The sequence below is a fragment of the Lutra lutra genome, chromosome 4 (genome assembly GCF_902655055.1).
Source record: "Lutra lutra chromosome 4, mLutLut1.2, whole genome shotgun sequence".
Lineage (NCBI taxonomy): Eukaryota > Metazoa > Chordata > Mammalia > Carnivora > Mustelidae > Lutra > Lutra lutra.
This window is the reverse complement of record NC_062281.1, coordinates 168,699,851-168,714,916: the sequence shown is the minus strand read 5'-3', so window position 1 is coordinate 168,714,916 and position 15,066 is coordinate 168,699,851. Positions and strand designations below refer to the sequence as shown.

Sequence of the window (15,066 nt, the reverse complement as noted above, 5' to 3'; positions counted from 1 at the left end):
GAAAACATTATGCTGAAGAACAAAAAAAGGCAGACACGAAAGTCCACATAGTGTATAAGTCTGTGTATATGAGATGCCCAGACCAGAAAATTCTATAGAGACAGAAAGTAGATTAACAGTTACTAGGTGCTAGAGGGGGTGGGAGGAATGGGGAGTAACTATTATTAGGTTTCTCTTGGGGGTGATGAGAATGTTCTGGAATTAAATAGTGTGGGTTGCATAACTATGTGAATATATGAAAAGGCACTGAATTGTACACTTTTTAAAATTTTTTTGAATTGTACATTTTAAAATGTAGGTGAAATTTAAGGGTATGTGAATATATCCCCCCCAAAATGATCATGTTTTTGTATAAAAACATACGGATGTGACCAAAGTTATACTCAGAGGAAAATTCATAGGCTTAAAATATGAAAACAAAACTAAGCACTGAACTCACCTAGAAAAAGACTTCGGGGAAATAAGACAGTATCAATAAAGGTAAAACCAAAAAATAAGTGACAAAAATACAGAACACTGAAATTGATAAATTCAAGACCTGATTCTTTATCATAACCTGTAAAATAAACTTCTAACAAGGATAATTAATGAAAAGGAAATATCAAACATATAACATGAAGAAAAAAGAAAAGTTAGCTACAGATACTGAGGAAAGTTTTTTTTCTTTTTTTAAAAGATTTTATTTATTTATTTGACAGAGAGACACACGAGAGAGGGAACACAAGCAGAGGGAGTGGGAGAGGGAGAAGCAGGCTTCCTGCCAGAGCAGGGAGCCTGGTGTGGGGTTTGATTCCAAGACCCTGGGACCATGACCTAGCTGAAGGCCGACACTTAATGACTGAGCCAACCAGATGCCCCTGAGGAAAGTTTTAAAATGTACATTTCTAAGTTACTGAATAAGAAAAAGGTCATCAAAATATTTGCTACAAGAACACAAACTAACAAAACTAATTCAGTAAGTATGGAAAGGGTTGAGAATATCATCCAGCTTTCCCCAGAGAAGGCGCAGAGCCCTGAAAGTGGTTTTGCACACCTTCAAAGAATGATAATTATGGTATTTAAACTGTTGCAGAACAGAGAAAAAGAAGAAATTTTTCCTGATGCCTTTTCCAAAGCCAGCAAGACTGGACAAAGAACACGATTTTTTAAAAAAGCACTAATCTCTCTTGTAAATGTATGTGAAAAAAATAGTAAAATATAAGCAAATTAATTCAGCAAAATATTAAAAGAATAATACACTCATATCCAGTAGGGCATAATCTGGGAATGCAAAAAGAGCTCACATGGAAAAATCCATGAATAGAATTCATCATGCCAATAGGTCAAAGGAGAAAAAAACATGAGGTCATCTTGAAAGATGCTTAAGAAGCATTTTATAAAATTAACATCCATTCCTGATTTTTTTTTTTTAAGTTCAGTAAAAAGTGAAAGCATTATATGGCCAAGAAGCTAAAGCACAGTGTTTCTACTTCCTAGCTGGGTGACTTTGGACAATTCACTTGGACAATTCACTGAGGCTCTCAGGCCTCAGTTTCATTATTTGAAAGATGATTATCATTCCATTTAAATGAATGAATGTAGAAAATCATACTGCATAGGGCCAATGCCAAACACAGAGCAGCACTCAATCAGTGGAAGCTTAGTATTTTTATTAGTAAAATGGAAACAGCATCTCCTCAACAGAATTTTTAAATCCATCTATATCAAAAACAGGATTGCTAATATGAAACACCAGATAAAAATCTCATATCACATATATTATACGAAAGGGATTTTATAGTAGATGGTTCTAGATATGGATATAGAGATAGGAAAAAAATGTGGAAGGATATACTCCAAGATATTAATAGTTGTATAGCTCTCGGTAACAGGATTATGGGTGCTTTTTTCTTTTCCTATATTGAATGTTTTTTAATGTAAATGCAATAGCAAATGTTAAGTCACAGTAGAGATAGTAAAAAAAAAAAAAAAAAACTGTTACTCCAGAAAACCTGACAAATTGGAAATCTCTCCCAAAAGGCAGAGAAAATGGATTAAGAGCTAAAAATGATAAAGGGTGTGACAAGATTTGAGAATCAGAAAATAGATGTACAACCTAAGGCTTATTGAGATTCTTAGAGAGATATTGGAGCTATCAGAAATTCTAGTCAAAGCAATAACAGAAAAAAAAAAAAGTTCTTTTTCAGGAATAAAAACCTGTGCAGATCAAACGTTTTGCTAGGTACCAGCCAAACTCCATGAAAAGAGATCAATAGTGGTTAAATTTTATTTTCACTAGTAGGTGACAGAATTCTACAAATACACACGCCCAAGCTACTTACACAAGGATAAAAGTTATCCTGGCCTCAGACCTTTCTGCAACACAGCTACCAAAGACAGGGAAGTACAAACCAATCGGGTCTCAGACAGGAAAAGACCCGGAAACCCTACCACTCACTTATCTTTCTTGCAAAGGATACTTGAAGGATTACTTGAAGGTGTTGTACCCCAGCTAGGATTAAAGACAAATGAAAAGTCAGTTTCAGTAAAGGGGAAGGTGTAGCACGAAAGGAGTGTAGGTCTTTATTTCCTCATCTCTAACCCAGACTCAGAAACGTGACTGCTACGGGTTGGCCAGTGACTTCTGGCGTCCCTAGTCTGACCCTGCTGTGTCTCCTTGCTCTCTGCCAAGACCAGGGAAGAGGGTGACCGATGCGGCAGGGATGGAGGCTGGGGGACACACGACAGAACCCCTTTTCCTGAGACAGGACAAGAGGAGGGACGATTCTGCTTTTCCTGCTGAAATGTTTGTAAAGGGCGGGCAAAAGATTGCAGGGCTGTCCGCCTGGTTGCCCTGGGAGAGGAGAGGCAGGACGGCTGCGAGCGGGGCGTGGTGCCGGGCTCTCTGCCAGGTCGCGAGCCGGGGCGCCAGCGGCTTCTCGCGCGCCCGCCACCGCTCGTGTCACCGCGTCCTCAGTCCCTTCCCTTCCCCACCCCCGCCGGGGTCTCCCGGAAGGGCCGGCAGTCGGCGGGGGTCCCCGCGGTCCGGGAGGTTGGCGGGAGACCTCGCCTCCTGGACAGACGCGGGGCGCGCGTTCTAAGCCCGGAGGGCGAGGGCGGCCGGTGCCGGGAGGCTGCGGGGCGGGCGGGCGGCCTTACCCCCGGGCCCCGTGGACACGGTGACCTGCGCGTAGGTGGCTCCCGCGGCGGCAGCCGGGCCCGACACGCCGTTGAGCGCCGCCACGCGCACGGTGTAGCGCGCCCCGGGCCGCAGGTGGAGCAGCGTGGCGGCGCGCTCCCGCAGCCCGGCCTGGCGCGGCACGAAGGCCACCCGCGGCCCGCACGGCTCGCACGCGCCCCCCGGGCCCTCGCGGCCGCAGCGCAGGCACAGCAGCGAGTACGTGACGTCCGAGCGGCCGCCCGAGTCGGCCGGCGGCAGCCAGCGCAGCCTCAGCGCCAGCGGCGAGCGACTCAGGCTGTACTGCAGGTCCCGCGGCGCCGACGGCGGCCCTGGGGGGACGGGAGGGGGGGCAGGGGGAGCTGTCAGCGGGGCGGGGGGTTGTGAAGGGGGAGGGGCAGGAGGAGACGCAGGGGGAGTGGGGAGGAGGGACCGGGTGGTGTGGGGCCAGTGAGGCGGGAGGGACAGGGAAGGGGGCCGTGGGGGCCAGCGCGCGGAGGAGGGTAGCGAGAGGAAGGGGATGAGGATGCACGACGGAACACAGTGTGCGGGGCGGGAGTCCCCCTCCTGGTTAGGGCGCAGGGTGAGGTGACGGCGGGACGGGGGGGGGGGGGGGGGGGGGCGGGGACGAGGGGCAGTCCACTCCAGGACCAGCCAAGAAGCCTGACCTCGGTCTCGGGACCCTCTTCCTGGTTCTTCCAATCCCAGGCCCCGGCCCCATCCCCATCCCAGGGTCCCCTCCCTCCACCCCGCCGTCTGGGTCGCTGGTCCCCAGGCTCCCCACGCTCTCCAGTGCCAGCCCCCTGCCCTCGGCAACCCCTCCACCAGGCCTTTCCTGATCCGCCCCCCACCCCCCCGCAACGCTTTGGAGGGGTCACTCACGGGTGCAGGAGGCCGAGGGCGGGTCGGTGGGCGAGCGCGCGTAGCTGTCCTGGCACACGCAGAAGGTGGAGGCGTTTTCCAGGGCCCGACTGTGCTCTGGACACGGGGAGCAGAGCAGCCGGCGCGAGGACAACTTGTAAAACCCTGGGGGACAGGCTGCGGGGCAAAGCCACGTGAGGAGGGGTGTCCTCCACAGCTCCTCCCTCCCCCACTGTCCTGCCTGCCCCATTAGGGTGAGTTTAGGTCCCGGAACTGTGCGGAGAAAGGGGGTCTCCCCTCTTCCAGCACTGCCCCAAGCGGTAGCAGCTCCGGATCCAACCGCCCAGTACTACCTGACCCTTAATAAGTGCTTACTGTGTGCTCAACACTATTTTACTTTCAGTAGTTCACTGAACCCTCACAACAGCCTGTGAGGCATGTATTTTATCCTCATTTTTAAAATGAGGAAATTAAGGCTCAGAGAGGTTCAGTAGCTTGGCCAATGTCGCACAGCTGGTAAATGGTGGGATTCCAACCCAAGCAAACACCATCCTACCCTAATGCCCACTGGGGAAAGAAAATAAGCCAGACTCTTCCGGTCTTGATGTGAGGCCAGAAGACAGGTGCCTCCGAGGGGTGTGTCACAGCTCCCCAGGGACAGACACCCACAGGCTTCTCGTTATGCGCACACACGGGCACTCACACTGTTGTCGGAGCCCAACCTCCCACCACTACCATTTGGGTTCATCATCACAGATCCTCAACTGACACACTTGGTTGCAGTTTAGAAGTGGAGCCAGACAGATGGAGGGGAGTAGAGGGAGGAGGGTGAAGTTTCCCCAGTTCTAGTCTTGACACCCTCCTCAGTGACTTTGCTTCTCTCACTTCTCTGCTTCTCTGGCCTCATCCAGGACACAGGCTGTTGAGAGCACAGGCTTTTGTATCTGGACAACCTGGGTTTGCAGCTGGGCTTTACCCCTTAGTTGCTGGTGGCCTCGGGCAGATCTCTCGACCTCTCTGAGCCTTGCGTAGAATACCCACCTCAACAAGGTTGATGGGGGATTAGCTGAGATGAAGTGTAAGCCGCTTAGCCCAGCACAGACAACACGCTCACAACCATGGTAGTAATTACTGTTCCTCCATCACAGGCCTGAAGTGGAAATTGCTTAACGCCCACTTGAAAACTTTGCTCACCAGCTGGGCCAGGCGGGAGGGAGGCAGTGGCTCCAGGCCCTCCTCTGGGAGTCCCAGTGATTCTCACCTTGATCCCTGCCCCCACCCGCCTGGCCTTCTTTCTAGTTCAGCTGGTTCTGGAAGGCTGGCCCCAAGAAGCCCCAAGAAGACATGGTACAGTAGAAGGGATGCATAGGAGCCCTCAGGAAGAATGTTCGGGCTGTGTGAGGAAGAGGGGAGTGGGCTGGGGGTCTCCATGATCTAGAAGCCTTTAGGCTGGGGAGGCTCGGTCTTGCTTGGGCAGCAGAGCTTTGGGCAGGGTTTCTGAAGCCCCAGGGGCTTTGGAACTATCTGCCTTCAGAACAGAGCAAGGACTCACTAACATCATGGTCTGGCGGGTGGCAGCAGCCCCCGCTGGGACACAGGTGGCCTGGGTTCCCGTGTTGGCTCTGCCACTCCCTATGCCTCTCTGGCCTCAAGAAACCATCAGCCAGGTGGGGGTAAAAACCACAGCCTGCCAGCCTCCGCTGTGAAGTCAGAGCAGGGATCTGTTTGCAGGGTCTCACAGCGGTAGGAAAAAAGGACCAGAGGCTCCTTTTCTCCATGTGTTGGTGGACACTTGGGGTCCTGGAGATGTATGTCACAGCAGAGACAGCAGTGGTTATCTCTACTTTGACAGGCTCTGCATAGAGGAGGTTCGCTTTGAGGGGCAGGCTCACAAAGCCTCCAGACTGCTGGCCCCACCCTCTCTTCCTTAAGGTCAGAATCAAGTGTCAGAGATCACCTAGCTCCACTCCCCTGACCAGGTCCTCCAGCAGCTTTCCTAGCAGGAGCCACAATCTTTGCTTAGAAATGGGGAGCCCACCTTCTTCTGTGCCCCTGCTGAATGGCACTGGCAGTGAGAAAGGGCTTCCTTATGTTGAGTCCAAATTGGCCCCTCTGTCTGAAATCCCCCCTCATGCCACCCCATCAAAGTGCATCTGTGTGCCCTGTGGAGACTTAGCATGTCTGCCTGGGTCAACTCCCCAGTGCCAACCACCCCACCCATGCCACACTTAACACTTCTTTTTACACTTCTGACTCTTGTCCTATAAGGTTTTACATTCCTCTCCTTTCTTTCTTTTTTTCTTTTTATAAATTTTTACATTATTTTTATCTTTTTTTTTTAAAGATTTTATTTATTTAGTTGACAGAGACACAGCAAGAGAGGGAACACAAGCAGGGGGAAGTGGGAGAGGGAGAAACAGGCTTCCTGCTGAGCAGGGAGCCCAACATGGCCTCTATCCCAAGACCCTGGGATCATGACCTGAGGCAAAGGCAGACCTTAACGCTTAACGACTGAGCCACCCAGGAGCCTCAACCCCTTCTCTCCTGGCAAACTCTTATGTTTCTCCAGACCCCAGCTCAAAATAATAATACCTCCCTTGTGAAGCACTCCCCGGCATTCTCTGCAGTTCCCTATTCCTCAAGGCAGAGCCGATGCCATTTTAAGTGACTTTTGTCTAGTCTCAGCTTAAGTCAGAAGTGGGACTGGGTTTCTGAGTGTGTGTGTGTGTATGACTGCATGATTGCCCTCAATATGTATCCAAACCCTCTCCTCCAGACCCTGATCCATTCATCGGATGATTTTTTTTTTTTTTAGCACCTACTATGAGCCAGGTGCTCTGGAGCGAGGCCCTGGAGATAGACTGCGTAAAACAGACCAGGATCCTACTGCCCGCTGGCCCAGATGCCCTCCTCCCACCTCACAGGGAGAAGAGAGACTGTCAGCTGGGAATTCCCTCAAGGTCTGGCCATCAAATTCACAAACTTCCATCTACACCCACCTTCCTTCGCCTCCTTCCTTCCAGGCCTACACGGAGGGATGGGCCACCTCCCTTTGAAGGCCTCCAGCCTCCCCTCCTCCACTCTGGGTCCTGCCCCTTCTTCACCTCCCAGACTATATCCCATCAGTCTTATGGGTCCTAATTCTTACATCACAAGGGAGTGCTGCAGTAAGATTGGTCCATCTCGGGTGCAGACAGTGAGGGTATTATCTACAGAGTATTAAAAAACAATAAAACTGGGGCACCTGCGTGGCTCAGCCAGTTAAGAGTCTGCCTGCAGCTCAGGTCATGATTCCAGGGTCCTGGGATCAAGCCCTGCATTGGGCTCCCTGCTCAGCGGGAGTCTGCTTTTCCCTCTTCCCCATTTCTCCTCCCCCATGAGTACATTCTCTCTCTCAAATAAATAAATAGAAATATATTTTTTTAAAACAATAAAGCTGACTAAAACATGGCCTGATCTTTATTAGCAGCTAGCATCAGCAATTCTAAACCATGTCAGTAATAAAATACATCCCCCCGGGGCAGGCTGCTCCCACCACACCCCACTTGGTACCCCCATGGGTTCCTTCCTCAGCAGATAAACAAGGCTCCTATCTACAGCCAAAATCTTCTCTCAATCCGGTTTCCTCTTTAAGATACCACCCCCTCTCCTCGCCTTTCAAATCCAGCCTTCCAGGAGTTTTGCACATTCCCTGACTCTCACTCCACATCTTCCTCCATCCCCCAACCTACTGAGCCTGGTCTGTCTGTCTGTCTGTCTGTCTCTCCATTACTCTCGCTCTCTCTCTCTCTCCATTGCTCTTGCCTGGGCCACCAAGCAGACACTGTCCAAAGCTCGCCTTACCTGAGTGCTCACTCACACTATAAGCTGTTCCCTTCCTGGACCCCTCCATGTGCCCCGGGGCTGCCATGAGATCACACTTTCCTGGATCTCCTCCAACCTCTGATTCTCCCTCAACGTCCTTTTTTATGGGCTTCAATTCTTCTACGCGCCCTTACGTGCTGCTGTTGTGTGAGACTCCATCACTGGCCCTCCTGCTTCCTACCTCACCTTGGTCAGTCCCAGCCACACCCACGGCTTCTAGTGGTACCTATATTTCTGTTGCTGAGGTCCAGACTCACTTTCTAGCTACCTCCCCTTGAACGCACCACAGACATCATAAATTCAGTGTCCGTCAGTGTCCCGTGTTCTCTACCCCAGTGAATGATCCTCTGTCCACTCAGTCCTCTAGAAGCATACAGATCAAAAAGGACTCTTCTCTCCTCCCTCATCACGTGGTCACCAGGGGCTGTGGATGCGTCTCATTTTCCCACCCATCCTCATGTCTCAGTGATCTCTGCCTCAGTTCAGACCTTGTGCTCTTTCTCCTGGACTACTGTACTATCTTTTTCTAGTCTTTAATCCTTCCTTCCCCCAATCATTTCTTTGTAATTGCAACTCAAGTGATCTTTTGAAAATATAAATCTGAACATGTCAGATTCCTTCTTTAAATCCTCCGCATTGGTCTACGGCATAAAGTCTAAGCTCTTTATTCTAACGTTCAAGGCCCTTCATGATCTATTCCTGCCCCTCTCCAGCCCCATCACCCCTCACACCCCCAAAGGCCCTTTGCTCCTAGCCCCAATCATGCTACATTCTCTCTTGCCTCCATGTTTCTGCAGACAATCTCTTAATTGAGAATGCTTCTAGCTGCCTGGAAGAAAGGCCTTCTCCACACTTAGAATTGGCTTCTCCCTTCTCTAGACTTCCTCAACTCTGTTCATATGTGTCACACTCTATGGTAACCACTCCTTCACCCAATACTTTTTCACTGTGCACCTACCATATCCTGTTATGGACTCTGAGGCTGGCGAGACTGATTCAGTCATTGCCTGAGGTCAGTTCCTAGTCCAGTGGTGGAAACACACATAAGTAGATCACTGTGTACCATGGGGTGAGTGCAGAAATAGAGGTTGCCATCAACTACACTTCAATTTAAAAAAAAAAAAAAAAGCAAGAAATAGAGGTTGCAATGGATGCTGGAGAGCAGAAGTGGATCCTAACCCTAATTAGAGAGCTCAGGAAGGTTCATGCTTCCAAGTCCCTTACTAATCCACAAGTTCTCCCTGAGGAAAGAGATGGTGACAACATCTAAATAAAATAAGCTCTCCTAAATGCATTTGGTAAGTTCTCAGGTCAAAATGAATGGACGATTGAACAAAGGACAGAGGACCTTTAGTCATTTCTTTCTCTGTCTTCCCACCACTGTATTAATCCCTCTGTTAGATCATGTAATACCTTGTTGTGATTTTTCAATTTTTACATTTTCATCTGTAGAGCTGCTGAAGAGTTGAAATTATACCTGACTCATTTCTGTTGTCCTGCCATCCACAAAGGGATGTAGCTTAGAAGAAGCATCCCTTGCTCTTTTTACATTAAGGGCAAGCATCCATACTCCATCCTTACCCTCAGTCCTCAGAGCCAGAGATCAGCGAGAAAAGAAGAGGTCTGGTCCTGGTGCCCTACAGACCTGAGAACCCAACCAAACCTGCACATGACCAGGGTCTCCCTCAGGGGGCACAGTGACTCATAGTTCAGAGAGTTGGGTGGGATCTTAGTGGTCATCTAGTGCAAACTCCTGACCTCTTTCTCTCTCTCCAGCTCAAGAATCCCACTGCCAGCCTCCAATGTGCATATGGTCAGGGAACGGGAGCTCACTCTATAATGTAACCAATGCGTCAGCTAGTAGAGGTGGGTTGCTGTATCCTTCTTCCCTCTGCCTAAGGGAGGCAGTATGGTGTAATAGAAGGAACTTGACAGTTGGGCAAATCTGGATTCAAATCCTGATTCCCCATTTACTAACTTTGCAAATGAGGTGTTAATAATTTTCTGAGCCTCCGTTTCCCCAGCTGCAAAACAGGGATACTGGCGACTTACTTTATTGTCGGGAATAAATGAGACGTCCTTTGTGAGGTGCTGATCATAGTGCCTGAAACACACGCCCCTAATGCCCCCCCTATATAGAGTCAAATTTACTTCCTAGTAACTTCATTCAACGGTCCTGGCTGGACTCACTGGAAAGCTCCACAGAAGACCAGGACTCTGGGCTTCACAGCCCACAGCTTCTCCACTCCCCCTCCTGCCTCTTTCAGCCAGCGCACACTCTCTCCCTGTCGCCACCTGCGCGCTCGCTACATTCCCACGCCACACCCTCGTCCGCTGAATACCTTCACAGATGTCATCACGTTCCTGGAATCCCGCACTGCAGCTGCAGCGGCCCACGGGCACCAGCCACTCACCATCAGCGCCACAGTGCATGCGCGGGGGGCGGCCGGGCTCCCCTTCTGAGTGCGCCACGCACGTTCCCGTCACCTCCACCAGCGTGGAGAAGGCGCTCTCCGCCGCGGTGGCCGGGAACGCTGCCAGGCCCCGCACCGTGGCGCGGCACTGCTTGTAGTAGACGCGCACGGAGACCAGCGCCACGCATGCGCCCACGTCCTGAAAGGCCAGGTGGAAACCCCGCCGGCTGAGCGGACCGATCTCTCGCACCTCTGTGTTCAGCTTCATCTTGCGCTCGCCCAGGTCGCCCTGCGTGAAGCTCTCATCTGCCGCGATTGTATCGATCTTGCGGGGCCGGCTGCCACCTGCTCGGAGACGCCCGCGACCCAGGTCAGCCTCTGTTTCCAGGTAGTAGACGTTGAAAGTCTCCTTGCAGGTGCCGGCGGCGCCCGGGATGCTGCTGCAGTCGCGCAGCGTGAACTGCAGCTCCACGAAGATGCGCTGCCCGCGGCCACGGCTGATCCAGCCAGTTTGCAACCAGTTGTCCTGGTTGGGCTCCAGCACGTTGCACACCTGATATGTGCGGATGGGACGGTCATGCTCGTCCACGCCGCTGATCTCCTCCCACTGGGGAGGAGAACAAAGATGCGGGAAGCTCAGAGCCAAGGCGCCCCCAGGAGGTCGAGTCCTGGCAGTGACGAAAGCTGAAAACCCCCTTCCCCATCATCCCTCATTCTCCCTCCCTCCACCTCAGGCCCCTGAAATTATAAGATGCAGAGCTGGGAGAGACGTTGGAGACAACGAAGCACAATCTATAATTTTATATTTGGGGAAACTGAGGCTCCAGAGAGTGAAAGAGAGTAATTTGACTGGATATGAACGTGAGTTAGCCCCAAAGTTGGGAATGGTGCCTGAAGTCTCCTGGCTCTCCACCAGGTGCCCATTCAGTGACCAGGCTGCAGTCACAGAGCCACATCTCCCAACCCCCACGCCTAGTTTCTAACCTTCCTTTAGGATTTTAAATCTTGCTTGTTCTGTCAATCCATCAATCAACAACACTGCTTAGAGGGTCTACTACATGCTAGGTATTGTCCAGCATTGGACCATCTAGATGACACATTTATGTTGCTACACACAGGTAGTTTACCCCTTGCTATATTTTTTTTCCTTTTCTTTTCTTCTTGGACTGACTAAGAACAATGTTTCCTAATAGGCCACTCTGGCATGAAGCCAGTGCTGCTGAAGACCACATGCTCTGAGGAGCATATTGTGCTGCTGTAACCACAAGGAACCAAAGGATTTGAGTCCCAGACCACCAGAAGATTCCTGGCACAGGGAGAGAAAGTTTACACTTACCCCATTACTTGGCAGTGCAGTCCAGCCCAGCTCAGCCTGGGAAGCTTTGGAATCCAGGAGGATAACTATGGAGAAGGAAGAACAGAGAGGTCAGAAAACCAGAAGGTCAGGAAGGTGGGAGGGACCCTTTTGTGAGTTCACTGTAAATTTGCTGAGGGGACAGAGACAAATTTTTCCTATTCCTTATCTTCCTATGAAGGGGTGGGATGTGAGTTAGCTCAAATCCAGAAAGAGGTAGCCATGACTATTGGGCTTCGAAGGAACCTGTATTAGTTTCCTGTAGCTGCTGTAACAAATTGTCACAGACTCAGTGGCTTCAAATAACAGTAACTTATTCTTTTACAGTTCTGGAGGTCAGAGGTTGGAAATCAGCTTCAATGGCCTAAAGTCGGGGTGTCAGCAGGACTGGCTCCAACTGTAGGTTCAGAGGGGAAAATCCATTTCCACTAAAATTTTTCAGCCCCCTAGATTCTTTGGCTTGTGGTCCCTTCCTCCATCTTCAAACTGCATCTCTCTAATCTCCTTTAGTGATCAAATTGCCTTCTCCTTTGGCTCTGACTCCTCCTGCATCCTCTTCTAAGGACCATTGTGATTACCTCAGGGCTATCCAAATAATCCAGGATAACCTCTTCATCTCAGGATCCCTACCCATATCTGCAAAGTCTTTTGCCTTTTGGAATAACATTCACAGGTTCTGGGGATTAGGGTGTGGACATATTTGGAGAGTCATTATTCAGCCTGCCACAAAGTTCATGGAAGTACTCTACGATTGTCTCTAAGATGGAGGTGGTATTGTCGGTGAGCCATCTTCCTGCCTTCCTAGGCTCCCTAAATTACAACTAGAGTGCCAAGAAGAGGGAGAAGATGAGTATATTAAAGGATTTCTGCATACATCCTGAATTCACTCATATTCAGGGGCTCTTCTGAGATCTGAAGTCACCAAAGATGGAACAGGCTTGAACCTTCTTAGTTTGACTCCCAGGGGCTCTGGGGGAAATGAGTGGAGAGACTCTTCCAGTAGCGGAGAAATAAAAATCTCTTCTCTCCTCTGCTATCAGTGTCAGTCCCAAAGAAGCACTGGTCTGGACAGCACAACAACAGCTCAGAGGCAGGAAACCAGGCTATCCTGAAGTCTTGGAAGATTACAAAGCTGGAGCTTAAACAAGGGGGGCGGGGCTTCAAGAGAGGGTCTCTAAGAGGGTTGGCTTCAGAGGCATCGGAGTCTGTAAGCAGGACCGCTGACAGCTCTCCCGATTTGGGTATAACTGACAGCACATCGGAATTGCATAGTGGAAAGCCTCAGAGATCCGGTTCCCCAACCCCCTGATCAGCGCTTCAAATTCCAGCTCCTCAGGATTCTGCACCTGGATATGACGCCTCTGGATTCAGTTCAGTGTGCAGCTCCCCCAAATCCAGAATCAGAGGCAAGACGCGGGCTCTGGTACCGCAGGCAACCCCAAGCCCAGCAACGCGGACCGCGTCGGGTAGTCACTGCTCCAAATTCAGCACTGCGGACAGTTCCCTCGCCAGCAAGTCGGGTTGCTCTCGGCCCCAGCCACCCCTTCCGGATCAGAGCGCCCCACCTCCTGCCTCGCTATTCGGGCTCCACACCGTCGTCCCGTACTTCGATCTCACCTCCACATCTCCCTGTCTCCTCTGCTCTCATCTCCCCGCCCCCACACCTCCCACCTCCAATCGCTCAGCCTGTCCGTCTCACCGGCCCCTGAACCGCCGCTTCTGGCTCCCACGGTTCCTGGGCTCTTTCTTCCCTGGCCTCCCAGGTCTCTAGCCCGATCTCCTCAATACCCCTCTCTTTCCTATTGCTTAGCTACCGTTTTCTCTGTCTCTTTAGTTCTTTGCTTCCTGCTGCCCGCTTGCTTCAAATCCCAATACAGACTCCAGTCTCTCTATACGACTCCTTTCCTCAGAACCCCAGTTCTCCAGCCCCTTATCTTCTCACATCCCAAGCTCCAAGAACAGCCACCACTCTCCTCACCTTCCTCAGCGGTCCCGGGCCTCCCTGGTCCCAAAAGCAACGCCAGACAGAGCGGCATCAGGCAGACGAACAGGCGCAGCGGATATGGGCCGGCGCCGGTCTCCATGGTCCGCAGACCGAGCTGTCAGTGCGGCGGCGGCTCAAGCCGCGCCAGCTCAAGCCGCGCCAGCCCCAGCACCGCGGAGCAGTGCCCCCAGACCCTAGCGCCTTCTGGGGGCGGGATCTCGCTGGTTACCATCATCCACGGGGACCAATCACCAGGCACCGCCGCGGGAGGTCCACCAATCCTCCCCAGCAGAAGGTAGAGGGGTGGAGTTTCATAGGCCATGGGCGGAACAGCTAAATGGAAGGGGGAAGGAAGGGGTCCCGCCAGTCTCCAAACGTGGGGGTGGGGCAGCGCTGAGCGCTAGCCTGGCTCCTGGGGAGGAAGATGAGCCCGCGGCGATGGCCCAGAGCGCGAAACCTTAGCCTCTCATTCCCGAGAAGTAGACAATATGGGCGTGGCTTAAGGACGGGTGAACCTCGGGGAGGCAGCGACACTTGCAGCCTCTGAGCTAGCTTTGAAGCTTCCTTGTTCCCAGGACTTGCAAGGGATTTTCAAGCCTGATGTCCTGACCCCAAGCCCAGGGGAGTTCCTCAATCTCCCAGCTCTTGGCTTCTTCCTATGTCTGCGGCTCCTGGCGTCTCCTGGCTCGGTCCCGCCCCCTTCTCTCCCCTCCCTACACACACACACACACACACACACACACACACACACACACACACACCGGCTGCAGGAAGGGGCCAAGCCCGACCCTGGGAGCTACTCGAGAAAGGAGAGCAAAGTGGGAGACGGAGTCCCACCCTACCAGCAGACCAAGGTTGGGAAAACATGTGGACGCTTGGATGGGGTTGGTGGTAGATTTTGCATGAACGTTTGGTTCCTCGGGTTCTTGCTCTTGCTGCCAGCACACAGGCAGCACTCTGCACAACTACCCATTTCCCGGGTCTGCTCAGAGCCTGGAGTGCCCCCCCCCCCACCCTTTGACAATCCCTCTCCGCCCATCCCAGGGTACTGGTGAAGAGCTCAGTGGCCAAGATTCCGAGGCGCCTGCGAGGCAGGCGGACCAAGCCTCACAGAGTTCAACCAGCGCTGGAGAAGCTGCAAGGAAACGTGGAACACGACCTCTATCTAGTGAAGGTCATTTATGTGCAAGCTGAGGGTTTAAGGCGTTGGTGGTGGGAAGGGCTGAAGCCCTCCAGGACGAGGGAGGCGGCTATTGAGCGCCACCATCTGGGCTGAACTTGAGCGGACAAAGCTCCACCCACCCTGTAGCTTTTCAGTGCTCTTTTCTTGGGGGACCCAGCCCCTCTGCTTTTGGAAGCTAGAGTACCTGGAGAACCCTTGAAAATCATTGAGTCCTGTGTCTCCATGACCTGCGTGGCTTGACTGTGCGTT

General features: G+C 51.7%; 1 protein-coding gene across 1 annotated transcript in view; it reads right to left on the bottom strand.

Annotated features, from left to right (window-relative positions):
• Nucleotides 1–13,774, bottom strand: part of EPHA10 (EPH receptor A10) — a 39,785-nt gene extending 26,011 nt beyond the window's left edge. The window contains exons 1-5 of the mRNA XM_047726454.1: nucleotides 13,629–13,774; nucleotides 11,633–11,697; nucleotides 10,225–10,903; nucleotides 4,040–4,195; nucleotides 3,139–3,489 (exon numbers count right to left, since the gene is read on the bottom strand). Of these exons, the coding sequence (XP_047582410.1) occupies nucleotides 3,139–3,489; nucleotides 4,040–4,195; nucleotides 10,225–10,903; nucleotides 11,633–11,697; nucleotides 13,629–13,734 (1,357 nt within the window). The 5' untranslated portion in view covers nucleotides 13,735–13,774. The remainder of the gene's footprint in view (nucleotides 1–3,138; nucleotides 3,490–4,039; nucleotides 4,196–10,224; nucleotides 10,904–11,632; nucleotides 11,698–13,628) is intronic.
• Between the last annotated feature and the right edge of the window lie 1,292 nt (nucleotides 13,775–15,066).